This window comes from Pholis gunnellus, assembly GCF_910591455.1.
Source record: "Pholis gunnellus genome assembly, chromosome: 10".
NCBI lineage: Eukaryota > Metazoa > Chordata > Actinopteri > Perciformes > Pholidae > Pholis > Pholis gunnellus.
The window spans coordinates 10,864,067-10,884,170 of NC_136537.1; the positions used below are offsets into that span (position 1 = coordinate 10,864,067).

Genomic DNA, 20,104 nt, shown 5'->3' on the forward strand with positions numbered 1-20,104 from the left:
TTGTCACAAAGAGCAAAGAAAGCCTATGCTAGCTGTCTAAACAACAAAAAGGTTTATTGTCCCAACAACTCAATGAAGCAAGCACAAAAGTCCGTATCAGAGTTCTGCCATCTCTTTATTCTTTTTAATTATATTTAGAACCTTGCGGCATTATTGACAGCATACAGTTAACAGACAATACAAAAAAAAAAAAAAAAACTTAGAAAATACTTACCTAGGCCATTCCTGGTTTGTGTGATTAAAAAACAAGCTCAATTTGACATCTAAACTGAAATTTAGGCCCTTTCCAAAGAATTGAAGCTCCCGTGACCAGCTTTGTCCAATCATTTTTACAAGCATGGTGTGACATCAAACAGGACAACAGCCATTGAACATATTCCTGGACTGACTAAATTAAAATCTGGCATTTGGTGAAGGGAAGAACACATTCCTCAAAACTTCCACTTGTAGTAATTAAACAGTTTAAGACAAACTAAAGAGCAATCTCTGTTGCGATCTAAGTTTTACAATTGCATGTTAAAGCTGATGAAACTTAAGAGTTACAATTTCAATGGTGCAACATTGTCCCCTTTAAAACACAACACTCTTAATCCATTTATAAATAGATCAACAAGAATTGACGGCTGAGCATTTTCTTCACAAGCTGCAGGTAATCCTGTACACACGCACACGCACACACACACTCTGACAGGAGAAAAAAAAAAAATCCACTGATCCAAGTACAGAAGGGTTAGCAGGGCATTCACATGCTCACCAAATATACTGTGATTTAGGACAAGAGTCTCAGACGAGATGCCTGAAAGTCTCAGGCTGCATCTGGCTCAGAAAATGCAGATGTGTGAGGAAACAACGGGTGTGACGGGGAAAAATGTGTACATCTGTAGGCTCCTTCACAAATAAGAGTCCCATTTATAGTAGAGGAGAGCAATGGAGACAATCATTGAGGGAGAGGGCTGGAGTGGACACTGACCATTGCAAGTGTCAGCAATGGTTGAACAAAACAAAAAGACGGTGGGGAGGGCTGGATAGGACTTGGGGTATAAAGGGACAAGAATTCAGCGTGCTTCCAGTTCAGGCGTTCTCACTGGCCTCTACTGAATGGATGTTGATCAGGGGTTCGGGCTTTTTGCCGTTGCTGTGGTGCTCCCACATCTGCAGATAGAGCCGCTCCAGGTCAATCGTGTACTGCTTGGTGTTGAAAAGAGGGCTGCAGATCCGCTGCTTCCAAACACGCGCTCTCACCATCTTCAGGCTAAAAAAAAGGAGACAAAATAAAATAGTCAAGACTTCAGAGTTTAACAAATATGGGTTTTCAAAAAGAAGTCGATCAAATTCTACTTACTATTCCATGTCAGAGCCCAGCTTGACTGCTATGTCCTCATAATCCTGACGACTCTGCGCTATTAGCTCAGGGCAGCCCAGACAGTAGAGTTGTGAGGCAGCCACACGGGAGGCAAGGGTCTCACCTTAATAAAAACAGGTGCTACAATTAAAAAGCCGCCTTCACTTGAAATGTGTTCTGCGTACTTAGTATCTTGTCAGAAAAAATCCAGCATTTATAAATGTGTAAAATGATTGTATTTTCTGAGTATTGCAGTAAGATTGACTCAAACATTTGTATGAAATTCGCAACCAACAGTTGTAAGCCCGCCCCTCGATACCCTAGTTTCCTAACCTGGCATGGTGACCATGGGTGTTCCAGCCCAGAGGACATCCATGCCTGTGGTGTGACCATTGCACAGGGGAGTGTCTAGACACACATCAGCCAGCTGGCCCCTTCTCACGTGCTCCTCCTTGGGGGCCACAGGAGAGAAGATGATGCGAGAACCAGGCAGACCCATATTCAGAGCGTACTGCTGGATGTTGGGCTCGCCGACGGCCGGGAACCGAAGAAGCCACAGCACACTGTTGGGCACGCGCTTCAGGATCTGCAGGGAGAGGGGAGCTTTAAAAAGAGAACACAAAAGGAACACCCAAAGCAGCTAGAACCAAAGTTTATCCAACTTACATTGGCCCACATCTGAAGAGTAGGGGGGTCAATCTTGTAGAGCTGGTTGAAGTTGCAGTAGACAATGGAGTCCTCTGGGAGACCGTACTGGGAGCGGGTCGTCACTACGATGGTGCGTGGCACCTCCTCCCCAGTGGCAGCTTTGTTGTTGATCTACAATGGGGGAGGTGGAGTAATCGTAACGCTTTCATCCTGAAGAGTTACCAAGTGTGACAGATCTCAACTTAATGGTAACGAGTCTACTGGTGATAATATGGTGTTTGGAAAGCAAAGACCGCACCAATCATTGTGCCACCATTTCCCTCACCAACAGCTCTGTGCCTCCACCTTACTGTCATGAAGTCATCATACCTGTAAAGCCAAAGTCTCAGAGACTAAAAGCTCATCTGCTGAAAGGACCTGGAAAAGCAGCGGGCTAAATTAAATGGCTGCTCTCGCCTCGTCTCTGCATTTGTAGATGTTTTATACCCGTGCTATACCCATCAAGACTTGGATTGACATGGAGTAGTGTGTCCGAGTTGAACATACCTGTGTGGTTGCCAGGCCATTGCTGACAGTGAAGCCATTGATGGTGACCTGGATTTGGCCTTGGTTGATCATGTTGATGATTGCTTCAGCTGCTGTGTTCATGGGGATTACGGGCATGGACAGAGCGCCATTTGTGTCCCCAACGGATTCCTGGTTGATGTCACACTTCATCTGGTCACAGAGAACAGTTTCAACTTAAATTCAAAATCATTCAACAATATGATGATGGGTCCATCATTTATATTCACTTATTGAAAATGTTTCCCCCCAGAAAACTTTAACCTAAGGAAGCGATGTATTGTTTTGCTCTAAAATTGGGATTCACTAGTTCCCTAGTTTGTCATTAACATTTATAATAACGATGTCTTCTTCAGGAAATGTTCTTAACTCACCTTTATCACTTTCACATCTGGCAGACTGTCCAAGTAAGCCTTCAGATCAATACCATTAAGAACAATGCGGTTGTCAAAGATATGTCCATTCGATTTGAAGTCAATCACAGCCTTTTTCTGTGGGGCCAAAAAAACAAATGTTTAAAATATAATCAAAGTGTTTCCTATTTTGCTTTTATTTGGTATTTAACAAAGACTCTCAGCTCACAGACACAAATAGCAGAATTGTTGGAATTAACAAACCTTGAGGTGAGGGAACATGTTGGCGTGGTCTCCGATGAAGAAAGTATGGGGCATGTAGGCCAGTTTCTCAGAATACTGGTCAGCTACTTCAAAAGGTGACGTTTCCTTGTCAGAGATGATGTAGTCCATGAAAGGAGCCCCACTGGTTCCAGGGTAACCCAGCCACATAGTCTGTTGAGATCAGAGTAATAGGACTGTGAAGATGCAGTTATTCATTTGTACAGGTGACGTTTATCCCCCAGAGTTACAACTCCGTTTATCAGAAATCATATGTATTGATCACCTGAACGGGGGCAGGGCGGAGGGCAAACAGCTCATTCCGGGCTCCCTTGGTGTATCCGTTCATGTTGACCAGAACGTGGATTCCATCCTGGTGAATACGATCAGCTGCCTTGCCATTGCAAGGAATCTACAGGACAGAGGTACCAGTTTCAGTTTGTTTTTGATATTGCATACAGCGACGCTTATATTCAAATGACCGGCTAGTTAAAAAATCCCATCCTTAAGGTTAATAGACACACAGGAAGCCTCCCCAGGTCAGTTACCTGTGAGAGGTCTGTGAAATGATGAGCCTCTGCTACCACTTTCACACGGAAGTTGGTGTTGTCATCAGGACTGAGGGCATAGCAGAACACCTTGAGGAGAAAAACAGTATTGACTTGTACGCTCACATTTACTTACACGCAATTCATCAACTATATCGGTCTATTACCGGCAAGCCCACACATTGTAAAACACATTATAACTTGTCAGGTCAAGTTTGTAATTTCTAAATTTGAAATAACAATAAAAAGTCTCCAACCTCAAACTTCTCCGGATTGTGCATTCCAGGAATGGACTGCATCAGGTGGGAAGTAGGGTGGTTGCCGAAGTCAGAGCTGACGTAGCCAACACGCAGACGACCACCGCTGGCCTTCAGGTCCTTTGGATGCTCAAAAGCAGGTTTGTGCAGCGCATTGATCTGTGGAATTAGCATTAGTGTAAGAATACCATGACAGCAGGATAGCCAAATCCAGTTTGACTGGGTTACACATAGTGTAGCAATGTTGGACTAATACTGAACCATGAGGAACCACCATCGATTCATTTAGATTCATGTCCAACTTTAAAACCATACCCCTATCCCTGCAAGCAACCCATGCACCACAAACTGTCACCTCTGGTTCTACAAAGCTTAAATACATCCAGTATGTTGCCCATCCCTTACCTTCCCCATATCCCTGCAGACAGCCACTGCCATCACCAGCCACCTTCCACCCCCCCCCCCCAAAAAGGAATTAAAGTTTACTTGCTTTGATCAGTGCGTGTACCTTGTCCAGGCAAAGGTTTCCGTGGCGTTCAGCAATGGCCTTGCGGAAGCCATGGGAGAGTGGATACAGCATGCTGTGGTGTGGGTGCACTGAGGGCAAGCGGTTCTTATCCAGCTGGTCGGCCACGATGCTCACAAGCTTCTTCATCCGCTCATCGTAATCTGTCCAGTCGCACACAATCTGGGAAGAGAGACAGAAATAAGAGTCATTAGAAAATGGACTATAATTGAGCCGGAGCAAAAAAATAAGTAACTATGGTATGTACTGTAAATGCATTGGCATATATGGACCTGCAGACAATGTGCCAAGTTGCAGTAAGCATCAGGGAAGTCCGGCTTGAGCTTCAAGGCTGTGCGGTAAGATGAAATGGCCTCTGGGATGTTTCCAGAATCCTAATAGTCAAGAGAAACATTAGAATACATTACATCACACATAAAACAGGTGGTGATGTATGCACAAGTGCGTAATCTGCATGCGACTCCATAAAGTAATCATTACATGTTCTTCCTTTCCCGAGCAAGAAGTTCATCATCAGTCGCCTCAAACAGAAATTCAAGTGAAATCCTACATACTGTATATAATTTAGACTAATAGGAACCAATTAGCCATTACACTGTTATTGACTGAATGGGACCAAAGATCAAAGAATCCTTCCTACCTTGTGGATAGAGGCCAAATTACTGTGAGCATCAGCAAAGGCGGGGTTGATCTGGATGGCACGGGTGTAGCATTGCAGCGCTCCCTGTACGTCTTGCATTTCCTTCAGTGTATTGCCCATGTTGGAGTAGGCATCGGCAAATGTAGGGCTGATTCTAAAACCAAACAGGAAATCGGTTCAAAACATGTAAAACACCATCACGTCTTGTAAATATTGTACCTAGTTTATGATGATCTACTTTAGAAAATAAATAAAAACTAAGTCAGCAGGTACCTCTAATATATAGCTACATACCTGATGGCCTCCTTGTAGTGCATGAGGGCCTCCTGGAGTTTCCCCTGCTGCTGCAGCACACTGGCAAGGTTAGAGTGAGCTGCTGCAAACTCTGGGAACACCTGAGGAAAAACAAAAAGGGTTACCGAGAAGAATAGTACAAGAAATGCCACGCTCACTTCCACAGCAAACATGTTAAACAGACCTAGTCACAGCAGAACACATCAGTCAACTCTGAACTCGCCTCTAGTGCTTTCCTATAGAGCTGAACAGCCTCCTCAATGTTGCCCTGCTCACGCTTGATGTTGGCCAAGTTGTTGAGAGAGTCTGCGTGAGTTGGACACAAACGCAAGGCTGTGTTGTAGCACTCTTCTGCTTCAGACACCTGGGAAAAGACATTGGCATTTAAAAAAAGTTAAATTCATTAAGTGCTTACTGAATTATAGAGACCTCACAACTATGTGCTGCCTTACATTGCCTTTCTCCTTCAGGGCATTCGCCAAATTGCAATAAGCATCGGGGAAGTGGGGCTGCAATTCAATAGCCCGGCGGTAGGTGTCAATAGCCAGATCGATGAGGCCTTGCTCGTAGTAGACACAGGCCAGGTTTCCATGGACCACCGCATGGTTGGGACTCAGACTGAGGGCTCTCAGGTATCCGGCCACAGCTCTGGAAACAAAAGAAGGGGCGTATAAATTGTAGTTTTCATCTTTTTACATAACTTCTCACAAGTGATTAACAGTCGAACTGCTACATTTTACACAATTTTATTTCAACTATTAAAGTATATACAAATTCAGTTCTGAAAATAAACCCACTGTACAGCAGTTGAGTCACAGCCATGACCACGATGGTGCAATAAATACACACAGACAAGGAGGTAATGGAAGTTCTTGACTCATTTGAAATTCCACAAGGTGTGGCAGAGGACAAAGAATTAGACATGAATGTATAAAGGGAGTATGTGTATCATACCGTCTACCATGTCATGATTTGAACTCACCTGTCAAAGATGCGAGCTTCTTTCAAAACATTTCCTAAATTGATGTATGCGTCAAGGAAATTTGGGTCCAGGGTCACCGCCTAAAAATTGAAACCAAGTTTAAAAACATGCGACAACAAGAATATAGACCAGACAGTAGCAGGATGCAAAAATCAAGGTTCCCAATCTTCCCTAAAGATACATTTCCAGGACATTCTCTGTAATAATCGTGCTTTATTCTATCCACGCTCATCTCTGTGGAAGTCTGACTTAAAAAGACATGCAGTCAATCGCAATAACTTATCAAGGAAATCATCTCTTACAACTACCAGCCAGTAGTGACTAATATTTCCATTTCAAAGTTGATGCAAGTTACATTATTGTTTTAAGTTGTAATGTCATCCAACCTGCTGTGCTACCACCTGACATGACGTGTCTGTTTCCACACCATACCCGAGAGCAGCCTATTAAAAACACTCTTGTCCTTAAACTACCAATTGAATAAGATCCTGAATATATGAATGATATGATCCTGAATCTATGAACGATAAATCCATTTTCTCTCATTCACCATACGTTTTCCATGACTGGAAAATTGGTCAACTGTTGTCCAGGGACAACTGTTGGAACCCTGAAAACGGTACAAAAAATACGGACTGACCTTTTCAAAATGGTGTATGGCCAGCCATATCTCTCCTTGAGCATTGAACACACAGCCCAGGTTGCTCCAAGCCACTGCAAAGTTGGGCTGAGTCTCTATGGCTTTCAGGTAGCAAGCCTTCAAAGGGTGTACAATGAAAAACCATAGGAAAGGAGAAGAGGTAGAATGGGAGAGGTATAGTGTGTAGAGGGGAGGACAAGGGATGGTAAAATAAAAAACAAATAGAAGATTGAGAATAAAAGCAAGAAAAAACAAAAAGGGCAGAGAAAGCAAAATTAGTGACTATTCTCCATCATGGCAAAAAGTGAGTCTACAGCATGGGCTCGCGTGCGCAAAATTCTGCCGCGCTAAGCTGCATTGCTTTTTCCTACGCTGCGCGGATCCAACCAAAACCCACACTTGTGCCCGCATCCTTCAGTTATAACCACATTTTTACCAAATGTAGTGGTCCCCACATCAGGCACAGCATGCTGTCCTTAATCAAATCAACGCTGGTTTAGTTAAACCCCCAAAAGTACAAGATATTATACTAAGATCTAAGAGAAATCCCAAATTGAATGTGGGTATGATATCTCACAACCTGGGATGCTGGACAGTTCGTGCCAGTGATGGTCCCTGTAATGCGTGCGCAACAAACGCGAGCGCATGGCGTGTCTATTGCCACCACCACAACGCCGCATTTCATGCCGTTCGCATGACCTCGCTCATGGCAAAGGTCATTTATCGCTGCTGCGCTCGCTGGATGCTGCAGACCAACAACCCCGGGCAGAACGCCTGAAACACCAGACTAGCACACACTCAGCACCCATCACATCTCAGAATTGAGGGAGACACCCAGTGGCTACACCGGGACGTTAACACAGGGGGAATTTGGAAATAAACAGCCAATAAACAATAACATTTGTTATTGAAGTGGTAAAATGGTTTTACTGTACGTGGCCAAATCTGTGTTTTTCAACAGCCAATTAGGTCTGAGGTTAAGGGGCATTTGGGAGCGAGGCTGGTTGTGAGTGGGGAGAGGTCCGCAACCAACAGGCCAAAAGGGAGTGAGGGTGTGTGGGTCGCATGCTTGCGCTTTCCGCCCTTTTGGTTTCTTGGAGGATATCGCTGCGCGGCCCCTGCGCTACTGCAGAATCACAGCGCACTATCTGCATCATCATCAGAACGCTGCAACTCCAAATCAAGAAGGAAAAACAAAACAAAATAGGAAAAATAAACACGTAAGAGTTAGAGGGTTCTTACTTGTTTTGCACGATTATTGCTTCCAAATCCTAGTTTCTTTTTACTTAATACAGAATTGGGTTATTAGTGGAGCATATTGTAAGGAATGCTTACTGTAATTCGTTTTTGCTACTTTTTTTTCTTTTGCTCTTCAAAGGAAGCCACAAGACAGAGGAGCATGAAGTGAGGTGGTTTTTCTTTTGTTGTCAGTTACAAACCCGTTACCATATTTTTGGACTTTGTCAGAGTTGTGGCCGCAGCTGGCTGGAAGAAGAGGAGAGGACTGAGGCTGCCCTAGTGTTCCTTTCCGCCAGGCACCTACGCAGGAATAGTGTCACCCACCTGAAACCTTCTAAATAACAATATCAGTTGTGGAAAAACCAAAAGAGACAAAATCAGAAAACAAGATCGTTAGTAAAAGTCTTCAAACAATACAATCTCTTTAAATATGGAAATAAAACAGGTTCTTCCAAAACACAACAAACAGACTATACTTAGGTTTTCATTCATGCAATGACCGTTTCATTTCAAAGAAAACAAAAGAAATGCTTTTGGGTAAGTGGGAGGGAAGAAAGGCTTTGATATGTTCAGTTTTATCAGTAAAATATAGGTTGAAGTCAGATTTGCAGCTGTTCATCAATTCAGGTTTCATATGAAACTACAGGAGGGCAGTTACTGGCTTGATCTTGGCCAAATGAACTGATCCCATGTCTTTGGGAATAGTATTACATACTTGAAGGAAAAGGGAAGAAGTATTAATCATTTTCGGTCATTCTTTTTGCATTTCCATGAAATATTTTTGAATCTTGGATTTCGTTATCCTGGCTTGCTTTCTTGAATCCTGGCCAATGGGTGGGGAGAAAAGTCTGTGGTGTAATTGTTGGCATCTAGAAGCCTCCAAAGCTCTGAAATAAAGAAGTCATCGCTGTTGCTGCGCGGGCCTGTCTTCTTAACCCAGCATCTGACGCAGGTGGTGGAGTACAGATTGTGAGCTGCCTGCCTGACGACACTTGGAACTATTTCATGGCACTTGAGAATGAGCACTCATTCGTAACCCCACTCAGTTTAACACTCTATTCAACAGCAGTGGATATCAGTCTGATAGCCAGCTGTGTGCAATTTCATTTTATCAACTATAGCCAAAACAACTAATGCATGTGTGCATAATAAGCACTGTCGCGGTGTGCTTGAGCGAAGCTGAAGGGTCAGGAAGGCAGCTCTCAGCGCGCAGACTCCACCAATCCTTTGCGAGCGCGCGGGGGGTGGAGCGACAGAGCAGGGGAGCTTGTGACTCCTTGATGCTCCTCCCCACTCCTTTACCCCCCTCTAGCACGAAATAAGATGGCCTGTAACCACTGAGACAACTCCACATTTGACCCCACCCAGGGAGCCCCTTTATACAGACCGAAGTCTTAAAATGACAAAAAGGGGAAGTGAAACCCACATTGGCAGCAACTGTGCTGACAGCAAACTGAGACCAAAAGCTTGTCACTGGGCACTTGATAAACCATGTTGGGAGTGTAGTGGTTAGGTTAGAAACCATCTTACCTTTTGCACTGCAAAGATAAACTAGCTTCTCATCAGTTCATATAATCTTCAAAGACCGAGCCAGCATTTTCCCTCCAAAATCGATATGAAAATGCACGGGCTGAGGTTCAAAATTGACAATATAGATCAAATGTTTAGATTAAAAAAACTCCAGCCTTTCTTCCTAAAGGAGAGGGGCTGACCATTGGTAAACGGTCGGGGTAAAGCAACGGCTTAATGGGGATACAGGGCTAAAAGAGATACAGGTCGGGGACAAATGTGATAGTACACTATATCAAAAAATGTATCTAGCCGTTTAAAAAGTAATCACCAGAAAGTGTGGTATGATTATGAAAAATATATATATTTTTTAAAGGTAAAATTGGTTGCCTCATACGGGTGTCAACTTGTAGTCCAATACCTTCAAAAGTAGGTGAAGCTTACTGCAACTCTGAGAACAGAGAAAAAAGCTTCCATGTCCCGTCCCTAAATGGGACGTAGGGGTTAAAGGGAAAGGACTGGATTTGGCCTAAAAATGTATAAGCGGAGACAGGAAGAGTATCTATGGCTTTTTTTGTGGGGGGGGCCACTAAAAAGACAAAAGTATTTATAAAAATGAAAAAAATAAAACACAAACACATATATACAAAGGGCAACGCGCTGTAACATACCTTGGCCTCTTCCAAACGTCCGAGGGCTTTAAGCAAGTTGCCCAAGTCGCTGCGCACACAATAGAGATCCTGGGGGGGTAAAACATAAACATTTTAATGTTACTGCTACAATAAACTGCAGATCAATGTTTTCAGTCCAAATATGTTTGCATCATTAGCAAATAGATTGCTGTAAATTTAAAGAGTAACTCAACACCCCTGAAAACCTCATATTTGCCATCGGTGTTAAGTTACTCTTTATGGTTCTTCACAAATGGCACAGCACTTACGGGGTTGTACTGTAAGGCAGACACATACGCCTGCACTGCTCCCTCCATGTCCCCTGCGGCCACCAAAGCAGCTGCCAGGTTGATGTAGCCATCAATAAAATCTGGTTTCAGTCTCAGAGCATGGCGATAATGCTCTATGGCCTCCTGCAGTTGCCCGCGCTCCTTGTAAACGTTCCCCAGGTTGGAGTAGGCCTCTGCCAACATTGGGTTCTGTTTGATGGCCAAGGTGCTGAAGTGAGCGGACCTGTAGGGCCAGAACGGGTACAGAACGGTCAGAATCCTGAAGAGTGTGTCTGGCAGTGTTTGCTCGATGCCCTGCGTAGAGGCAGCAGGAGGTGGGTAAATAGTCACGCAGCACTTCAAGATGAATAGCCTTAAAATGCTGAAAACATCGTTACGTGATATACAAACACACAGTTCACCAACTTCCATTCTAACAGAATCCATTATTTGAGTGCACATGATACAAAGTTTAGTACTGCTTGCAGTACACTCCAAATTAAATTGTGATTGCCCAGGTAAGTGGTGCATCTATGACGAAGACTGTGCACCACATTTCTGAAGAAATAGAAAAGAGTAAACCAAGTGGAATGTTTAAACCTGTAACTCGCAAGCGCCGAAACCATGGCACCAGTAAAGCAAGGGTATGGCCACCACCGAAACAGTGTTAGAATCACAAGGGAACTGAGCGAGACCAGATCGAGCAAAGAAAAAGATTTCCAGAGGACCACTCTGTTGCTGCAAGTGACTCCCAAGAGCGGCCGTGTGCACTTAAAGTCACAGACGACCCATTATTATCTGCCACCGCCACATGCTCAGTGTGCGTTGAGTCAGCTCCCCACACCTCACCTGTCGAGTCTTCGGCACTGGAAGTGGATGGAGGACAGGAGCAGCAGCACGCCTGTGTTATCAGGCTCCTGCCTCCATAGCTGCATGCAGTGGCGCTCGGCTGCCTCAAAGTCTCCCGACTGATACTCCCGGTGCGCCAGCTCAGCCAACCCTTGGAAGGAAAGCATACGTTTTGTCGGTTCTGGAGCACCAACCAACACATCCCAAGGAGGGGGGAGGGGAAACAACATGTTAGATGTGATGAAGAAATTAAAGCAGACAAATGAAAACAAAATGAAATAAAAGGAGGTGAAGCTAATACTGTCAATGACGAATAATAGCTATCAATTTGAACTCAATTGGAAACAAACCAATTGGTGAAATAAAGTGAGCACTCAGATCAAATGCTGCAATCTAGAGAACTCTTTTTTTTTTACCATTGCAATTTCAATTTTTAAGCCATAGATTGGATTAAAGATTAATTCTCTGTTCACTAAATCTAGTTGCAGTTTCTATGTATGACAAAATGTAAGGTTGTCACAAAATTACATTACTTAATTGCAGATGACTGTTTAGTTTCAAATGTATCTCCTTTGAAGAGAAGAAACTGCATACTCACACTCACTATATTGTGTTTAATTTATAAATGTTTTAGCGGGATAATGATTGCAAACAAGAACACTCAGCTGGACTAACTAAGGCTGCGTTACAGTGTGCTTTGTACCTGGCTCAGTTCCAATGTTATCCTGATTCACAAAAAAGGATTAATGAGATACTGTTTCAAGTAAACCTGAATCGATGCATGAGATGAAAAACAAACAGGGAGGACGATATATACCGGCAGAAATTCAGACGTTCTGGCGACACTTTGGCTTTCACATTCTAAAAAGATAAACCAAAAGCTTGACAGTACAGCCTTTAGTTGCTGTTCAATACCATACAGTCTTAATATAGGAGATATGTTGGTTGTAAATATAGATTTACTTTTCATTTTGCATGCGTTTAATGATTAGCCATCCAACTCTTGTAAACAATGGTATTCATTACTCAAAGTGGGGTGTTGTCTTTCTCACATATTATATATATACACACACATGTTTATAAACGCTCTATACTAAAAGAGATGAAACAGTCAATATCAGATGAACCTACAGTCACTTGAGGTCAAATTATTCAGGGTGTGGCACCAACAACATGCCACAGATGCATGCATGGTGAACACAAGGGTGGAAAAGCTCTCATGTTTTGGGGACATTCCAAATGCTGTGCAGTGGATGCACACATCTGCAAACTGATGCCAGAGCACACTAAGATCCCAGTAGATCAGGTTCCACGACTATTACGTAATAATACTTACATGTAGGATGGATAGTTTCGATTACATAAAGCACCCTGTCGTAATAAACCATGAACAGTTACGCGAAATTGCGTTAAGGACTACATGCAGATGTACTATCAGTGATCGCCTTTTGGATTTATTCTAACGTGGTTTTAACAGAAGGCAGTGATGAGCGCGCGCTCATTTTTAACAGCATGACGCTGCACGGCCCACGTTGCGTTGGTTGTCAAGACGAGTACCTTTCTCTCGTAGCTGTTAGTCAACAGAACCAAAGATGGAGACGTTTTCAACAGAAGACATGTTTCTCATTCACCGATCAGAAAATAAAACGGCATCTTAAGACCGTTTGGACTAGCATACATGCTAGCTAGCTTAGCTTAAATGCAAACTGTTTTAGACAAAACCACATGCTATATATAAGGGCAAACCCCTTTATTTTAGCACACCTGCCCGTAATTTAGACCGTCAAGTAGACACTCGTTAACTATTTTAGGATATCCGTTACAACCTGCTACGTAGCTCGAGACTAAAGCAATAATATGACGGGTGAGGCATAAACTGGGCCTACATTACCAATACAATCATGATCCGATATGTGACGAGAAATACTAAATTGGTGAAAGAATAGCCGTTAGTACACTAACGATATCATTTGAATAAACATGAGCTACTTAGGAGTCGCTGGAAATAGCTAGCGTAAGATTTTAACACGAGATAACGTCGTCGTACTTGCCATTTCGCTACCGTTAGCTTAGCTAAATGATATCAACCAACCTGTGCTGTCAGCCACGTTTCCCACGGAGGTCGCCATCTCCACAGTCGTCGTGTCTCGCACGGTGGTCGTCAATGTGTCTCCTGGTCGATTACCGTTTCAGAGAAAAATTGTCCGACGAGCAGTCGTCTTTGTCGGCTGCGACTAGCAATCACGTTGCCAGGCAAGCTAAGTAACGTTAGCTATCGTTACGTTACCCTAATATTAGATTCTCCGTACAGCACTTAATGACGCTCTTGCATTGGTCTGTATATAGTTCAGCCGGGTGATAATGAACCATCTGACCTCGCTACAATCCCTAACAGATAACCTTTTACTGGAGTTAAATATGCTGTTGCTTTATGGTTGAAGGTGATTTCTCCTCACAACAAAGCTGCTATGGAACATAAAATGGCGGAATGGGTGGAACTAGTTTATGAGAGAAACTAGTTCCGCGCATCGTCTTTACGAGGAAACATGCATGTACAATTGTAATAAATGTCATATTAGCGACATAATAATTCATAGAACGTGGGCTTGAAGTAATGTGTGCTAATCGTGTGTTATACGTTTCATGACGGAAAATAAAATGATTATAAAATGATTTTGCGCGGAAGAACACATTGGTGCAGTGAGACAGAGTGCAAGTCACGTCCATATCAGAGTGTTCCTGAGAGAGCATCATCAGTGCCTCCACGATTCACGACATCGTTTGCTTATCAAATACAACATGGCATGACATCTAAATATGTCTGACATGCACAAAGTCTGCAGTCTATATAAGGCTACAAGTCGAATAATACAATATAACTATATGATTCAATAACATATGCAGGAGGCTTGTATTGTAGACTTACTTGTAGTGTGCTGTACAATCAAGTTGGAAAATGTACGTTACCTTTAAACACTTAAGTATACAGCTGTACACAGCACCGGAATATAGATTACACTATACTTTACCTTGCTTTTTTATGAGAAACAGCACAAGTAATGCAAGACAGTACCAAAAGTGAACAAGGCAAACATCTTGTAGTGTATACTGTTTTTCCAACCATGCATTTCTTTACCAAGCGGAACAGGACAAATCAATTAATTAGAACATAACTTCGTACATTGTGTACGGTAACATAATTACTTAATTGTGTTGTGTCGTTTTGTGTAGCACATGTGCCATTTCAATGTCTAGGGGAATACAGTATTTTCAATTAAATTATTTCTAAGATTTAATTATATAAAAGAAAGATTTCCTAACAATGCCCTTGGCACAGAACCATACTTGAGTGTAAACATTTTTTTTATCTGTTCTTGAAGTTAGTATCAGGGATCTGTAGCTTGACCAAATGTGTAAGTATACAGTGAAAGTATAGGCCTCCTGTATGTGGGCCTCTGTACAGATGGTATGCAAGATTCAGAATCACCAACAGAGGGCAGCCTCTGTAAACCTATATGAAAGCAAAGTGGCTTTGAACATGATTTTTCCTTAGATTTATTTATTTTTGCAGGTCCTACATGCATGGTATTTACTTGTCTGTCGTTAACAATAGAATACCCTGGGTTGTGTTATAATATGGGGTTTGTATTCAACTATTAAATAGTTGTTGGACATTTCATACCACTGAAAGAGACCCTTCTTCAGTTTGTTAATAAAACAATGTTAATAAAGCATTTTGGCCAATGTCACAGTTTTATTACAAACCTCAGTCAATATTAATTTGAAGCCTAAATTAAAGGCAACACAGGTCCTCATCTTATTCTCCCATATGCACAGTATGGTCCCAATTAATTTATGGTCAACACGTCAGTTTTAAGGATGTGGCCCCTGAAGTGATAGTCATTAACATGCCATTCTGCCCTGAAGATGTTGAAAAGGGGGCTACTGCTTGCTGCATCCCAGTTTTTCCCATAGTCCCTCTATGGGAAAGTAGTTGACATTATTGCCCATGTTGGCTTTGCTCTGTGTGCTCAAAGCATGCCTATGGTGCAGGGTTTGTGTACTCTTCCTCGCGTTCCTCTCCTTTGCTCTCACTCTTCACACTGCTTAGCGGTCACTTGTGCACAGAATGATGTCATGGGCACTGTGTGTCTATGACAATTGCATCTGACATGCTTTATCTTTGTGCAGGCTACAGTCACTAGGAAGGCGGTCAGGGTGAACTCATCTTCCCCTGCCTACAGGGTCGGTGACAGCTCTCCACAACAGACCCTGCTTTCACACAAGCTATTTTAGGAAGCATGGGAGAGCAAGAGGTTCATTCACTCACAGGTCAATTTAGGCGTTATTAAAATCGCAGCATAGCCTGGAGATATTGGGAGTTTGTTGTGCCGTTTAATTGCCAGGCCAGAAAATTCTGCTACCAAATGATTGGCCGAAATTATTTCAGCCCATTTAGTTTAGGAGAAGGTCCAATGCAAGCTGATGACCCACATTGTTTGTGGTGTTTTGGTATGCTTTCCAAAATACTTGAATAGGGTCGCTTTGGGATACAGAGGGAGTTATTTGTTCATTAGTTAGAATTTTTTGCTCTGTTTGGTGACTCATAACAGAAAGCTGTCTTACAGGGCATGAGCTCAGTGAAAACATATTTCACTGTAATGGGGGAATTTTCTCTTGCTTGCCACACATCTGGAACAGCCATCATGGATCTCAGTGTTTCAGGCCTATACCGATCAATGAGTCCTCCTGATTTTATGCTGTGTTTTTAGTGTTTTCCAAAGGCACTATAATACAGAAATGATGCTCCAGCTCTATAGGGATGATACAAATGTATTTATTTAATTTCCTGGATATAGATAGTCACAGACCATTATTCATGATGAAGTTGAATTTCACTTTATGATGCTGACTTGGCAGGATCTAACTGGCGATGATAACTGACCCAATTGCACCGAGTGCATCTATTCAAGAAAGGGCCTATGTGCTTTTTGAATTCATCAGCTGTCTTCACACAGAATTCAGTGAAAAGAATTACAAAAAAACATTAATGACTGCACTTTCAAAATTGTCAAAAAATGGTAAACGAGAAGACCGTTTAGATTACATCAGTGGCAAAACAGTAGACAACCATGGTGTCTGCATGAGTGCAAAACTTTATTGCTTTATAGCCTGCAGCAACGCGCATATTTGTCACTCTCTATAAGACAGACAGAACAAAGTCATTTCCTCAGGAGCATCATTGCCGTTGTGGTACGGACCGGCATACATATCGTGACTGTTGACACACTAACACAGTGAGACAAAGTTGAGTCACTGTGTAAAGCTTTAAAAATATTGTGATTCAGGGTATTATTATCCCTATGTTGTGTTCTAAGAATGACGGCACATTGTGGAAAACAGGCAGGCAGATATTGGACTTCTAGCTGCCAGCCAGGTTAATCATCAGGTACCACCAGTTTGATTCATGCTCCCGGCCTTTATTTAAGACATTTGTCAGGTGCAGACTGATGTTTTATGGCCGCACATTTTGTGGTTGGAAGTTATGTCTGAACAACATAACTACTTAGAAAAATGCACAGCTGTAAAATGTTTCTTTCTGTTTGAAGTTACATTTTATCTCTCTGGGGTTATTGGTTAAAGTGATTATATGCAGGTGGAAAAATACAGATGGTCTTTATTTTAAGTTAGTTTCACACTAATCTCTGCCAGTGGCATTCATTTGAAGCTATGGAGCGCAGACGGGGGAAAACACATATTGCAAGATCATCATCGTTTGTCATCATTCAAGTCACACAACAAGGTTTAACCCCGTCTGCTCTTGTGTCCGTCAGTGTCAGAGAGCAGGAACGGGACAGGTCAGGGCTGGTGCAGGGAAGGTGCCAGGGCCTGCCTGGATCCTCCTTTAAATCTCTGCATTCATCACCTGTCGTCCCTCTGACTCCCTGACCCCTCTCATTTCACCCCGCCCGCTCCTCTTCTTATGTGTCCCTCGAGACTGGCAGTGTGTAGGACCCGGTGACACCTCTCATGACAGCAGCTGTCAGTCTCTGCTATCAATTACACCGGCTAACTGACACTCTCTCCAACCCTGATCCTGGCTTTTATTCACCCTCTGGAAATCTCTACCAGTTATGACAGCAACCACCTCTGGCGTAATCACCACGCTAATGCAGACCCCCCCCCATTTCTCTCCAAGACTTCCTCCTACTACCCCAGGAGAGCAGTGCATTGTCAAATGTTACTTTTCTTCTAGTAATGCTTTAAGGAAGTCACTGGATACGCTGACCACCGCAGTGCATTTTAATGGTGAATATGTGACATCTTCAAGGGTTTAGACTAAATCTCCCATGTAAGAAGTCTACTCGGATGGAAAACTCCACTGATCCCGGCTTTGCCAGATCTCATTTAGATCCACCTGAGGGGGCATCCAGTGGCGTGCAATCCCAGAGACGGGATGTCTGGGGTGGGGAAGGATTAGAGGAGACTCCCCCTGGCTGCCCGTGTGTATGTGTGTTGTGCAGATGATTGTTTGATATTGTATTCTACCCTGAACCAGTGTGCAGCTTTAGATCAGACAGTTTGAGACTAGCAGAATCACTCTCATTTTTAATCGCTTGTCTTTCAAGTCTTTTACTGTTTTACACTCTTTGTATCGCTTTCATCCTGCAGCTATTTTCTTTAGACTTGCTTTAATGTATTTTATGAGCGTGACGTTTTCTTTCACTTGCTTGTTAAAACACTTCTACATAAAAAAACGTATCTCCATGATTTGTCCTCAATTTGTTTTATAGTGTTGTTAACTTGTTCGTTTAGATATTCAGCATTTATTCTATACCCTTTTAGTTTTTTATTGCTGGTTCTAATCCCAAATTAAGTTGACTTTGCACCAACCAGGCGTCTCCACTGCATAACACTGGGAACATGCTCAGTGGCCTACTCCTCTGTGACTTCTCTCCTCTTTCCCACTGTAAACAGAGCACTTGTTCTGGCCTGTCTCGTTGTTTGTTTAAGATCAAATGGAGGTGGAAACTTACATGAAAAACACAACTAAGCTGTCAGAGGTTAACCTATAATTATCCACTGTATGTGCCCTACAAACACTGTAATCTCAGGTTGATTGCTCTGTGGGCCTCACACACCCATATTCCACCAAATACGATGGTCCTCTCTCTTTAGATTGATGGTGCTTGTCATTCACCTTGCAGTTTCTGCCTCTTTCGGTTTCACTCTGCATCATTCAAATGGCTTTCCTCACCAGCGACAGTTACAGCATAATTGACCTGTGGCCAGCCTTGAGCAAATAGGACATGTGCTGTGCCCCATTCTCACGCAGAAGTCATCCACTTTGTCAAACCTTTTATCCAGAAAAATGGATCATCCATCACTAACCCTACTCCCCTGTCGTAGCCCCTTTCCTCCCGCTGGTTGCGTAATCGGCCGTACCTTGTGAGTCAGCCACGGAGGGGGGAACATGTTGTCCGGAAAGAAGGTCACTGCCGGAGAGTAGAAATCAGCCTCTGACCAGGATCAGGGCACAATACACCACTGTTCACCCTAAAACCAAAGGTCTCCGCTTGCCGCCTTCGTGTAAGCTGCTAAAGAGGAAGCCCCCGTGTTTGAACTGTACTTATTGCACCTGTTCGCTTTATAAGTTGACAGTTCATACTTCATGACCAGCTTATTATGGTCCTCCACTTTGTGTGAGAACCTTTCCCCCTCTGCCTTATTGATGCCGTTCCAAGTTATGTAACTGCACACTATGCCACAATAAAGGATTAGACCAACTTTGAGGAGATAAGCTTCATAAAAATAATAAGCAGTAGCAGCACAGAGCCGGTGTTCTCAACTCTGGGGTGTTTATGTTTGATCTATAATCTCATTCACCATCACCAGTTGTAGAGCCCAGCCATAATTCATAGGTTAAGCAGTTTAGTCTGGATTCTTCTACTCATATGGCTCAGTTTATTTGCCCATCTCCCCTCGAGGTGACTCACTATTTCTAATCATACAGTAACTCTACAATTATTTTTTCATGCAATTGTTTGAACAGTGTACCTACAATCTCAGCCAGTTTTTCCCACCCTGTTCTTTTCCTCTCTATGTATCCTGTTTATATGACTAACACAGTTGTAGAAATATTGCGGAAACCGGGACTCATTTCACGGTACAATACACACTTGATTTGAGTTTGTGTATGAAGGCAATATTTTGTAAATATTGCCACTCTAATCTAACTTTGCTCAGGGTTTTGTCTTTCCATTTGCCGGTTTGGATCTTAGAGAGATTGTCAGGGTTTTACAGTGTTGTTGTTTTTTGTTGAGAATATGCACGTGTGTTACTTTATGCACGTGCAAGAGTGTACACGTGCGATCATATCTGGCCAATTTGTATGTTTATTCTGTATCTGTGTGTGCACAGGTCGGAAACGGGTTGGACCACAGCGGTTGTGGAAGGAACAGGGAAAGAGTCGGGAGGAAAAGGCGTAACTGCTGCCTGTCGTCCACCAATT

The 20,104-nt window shown here is 42.9% G+C and overlaps 1 protein-coding gene across 5 annotated transcripts; it reads right to left on the reverse strand.

Annotated features, from left to right (window-relative positions):
* Positions 1 to 96: 96 nt before the first annotated feature.
* On the reverse strand, positions 97 to 14,045 carry LOC306701961 (UDP-N-acetylglucosamine--peptide N-acetylglucosaminyltransferase 110 kDa subunit). 5 transcript variants are annotated; one of them, XM_079167421.1, is made up of 22 exons: positions 13,685 to 14,045; positions 11,593 to 11,743; positions 10,744 to 10,987; positions 10,475 to 10,543; positions 7,056 to 7,172; positions 6,416 to 6,495; positions 5,886 to 6,081; positions 5,657 to 5,797; positions 5,434 to 5,534; positions 5,140 to 5,293; positions 4,772 to 4,873; positions 4,482 to 4,661; positions 3,974 to 4,132; positions 3,717 to 3,806; positions 3,455 to 3,580; positions 3,172 to 3,342; positions 2,929 to 3,045; positions 2,537 to 2,707; positions 2,009 to 2,161; positions 1,676 to 1,928; positions 1,343 to 1,466; positions 97 to 1,252 (listed from the first exon to the last, which is right to left on the reverse strand). In XM_079167421.1, exons 1-22 carry the CDS (start codon positions 13,719 to 13,721, stop codon positions 1,072 to 1,074), a joined length of 3,117 nt encoding a protein of 1,038 aa, XP_079023547.1. In that variant the 5' UTR covers positions 13,722 to 14,045; the 3' UTR covers positions 97 to 1,071. The 5 variants fall into 5 exon arrangements, with proteins under 5 accessions (XP_079023547.1, XP_079023546.1, XP_079023545.1 ...); XM_079167420.1 differs by having other exon boundaries at positions 4,464 to 4,661; XM_079167419.1 differs by having other exon boundaries at positions 11,593 to 11,773.
* Positions 14,046 to 20,104: the final 6,059 nt, after the last annotated feature.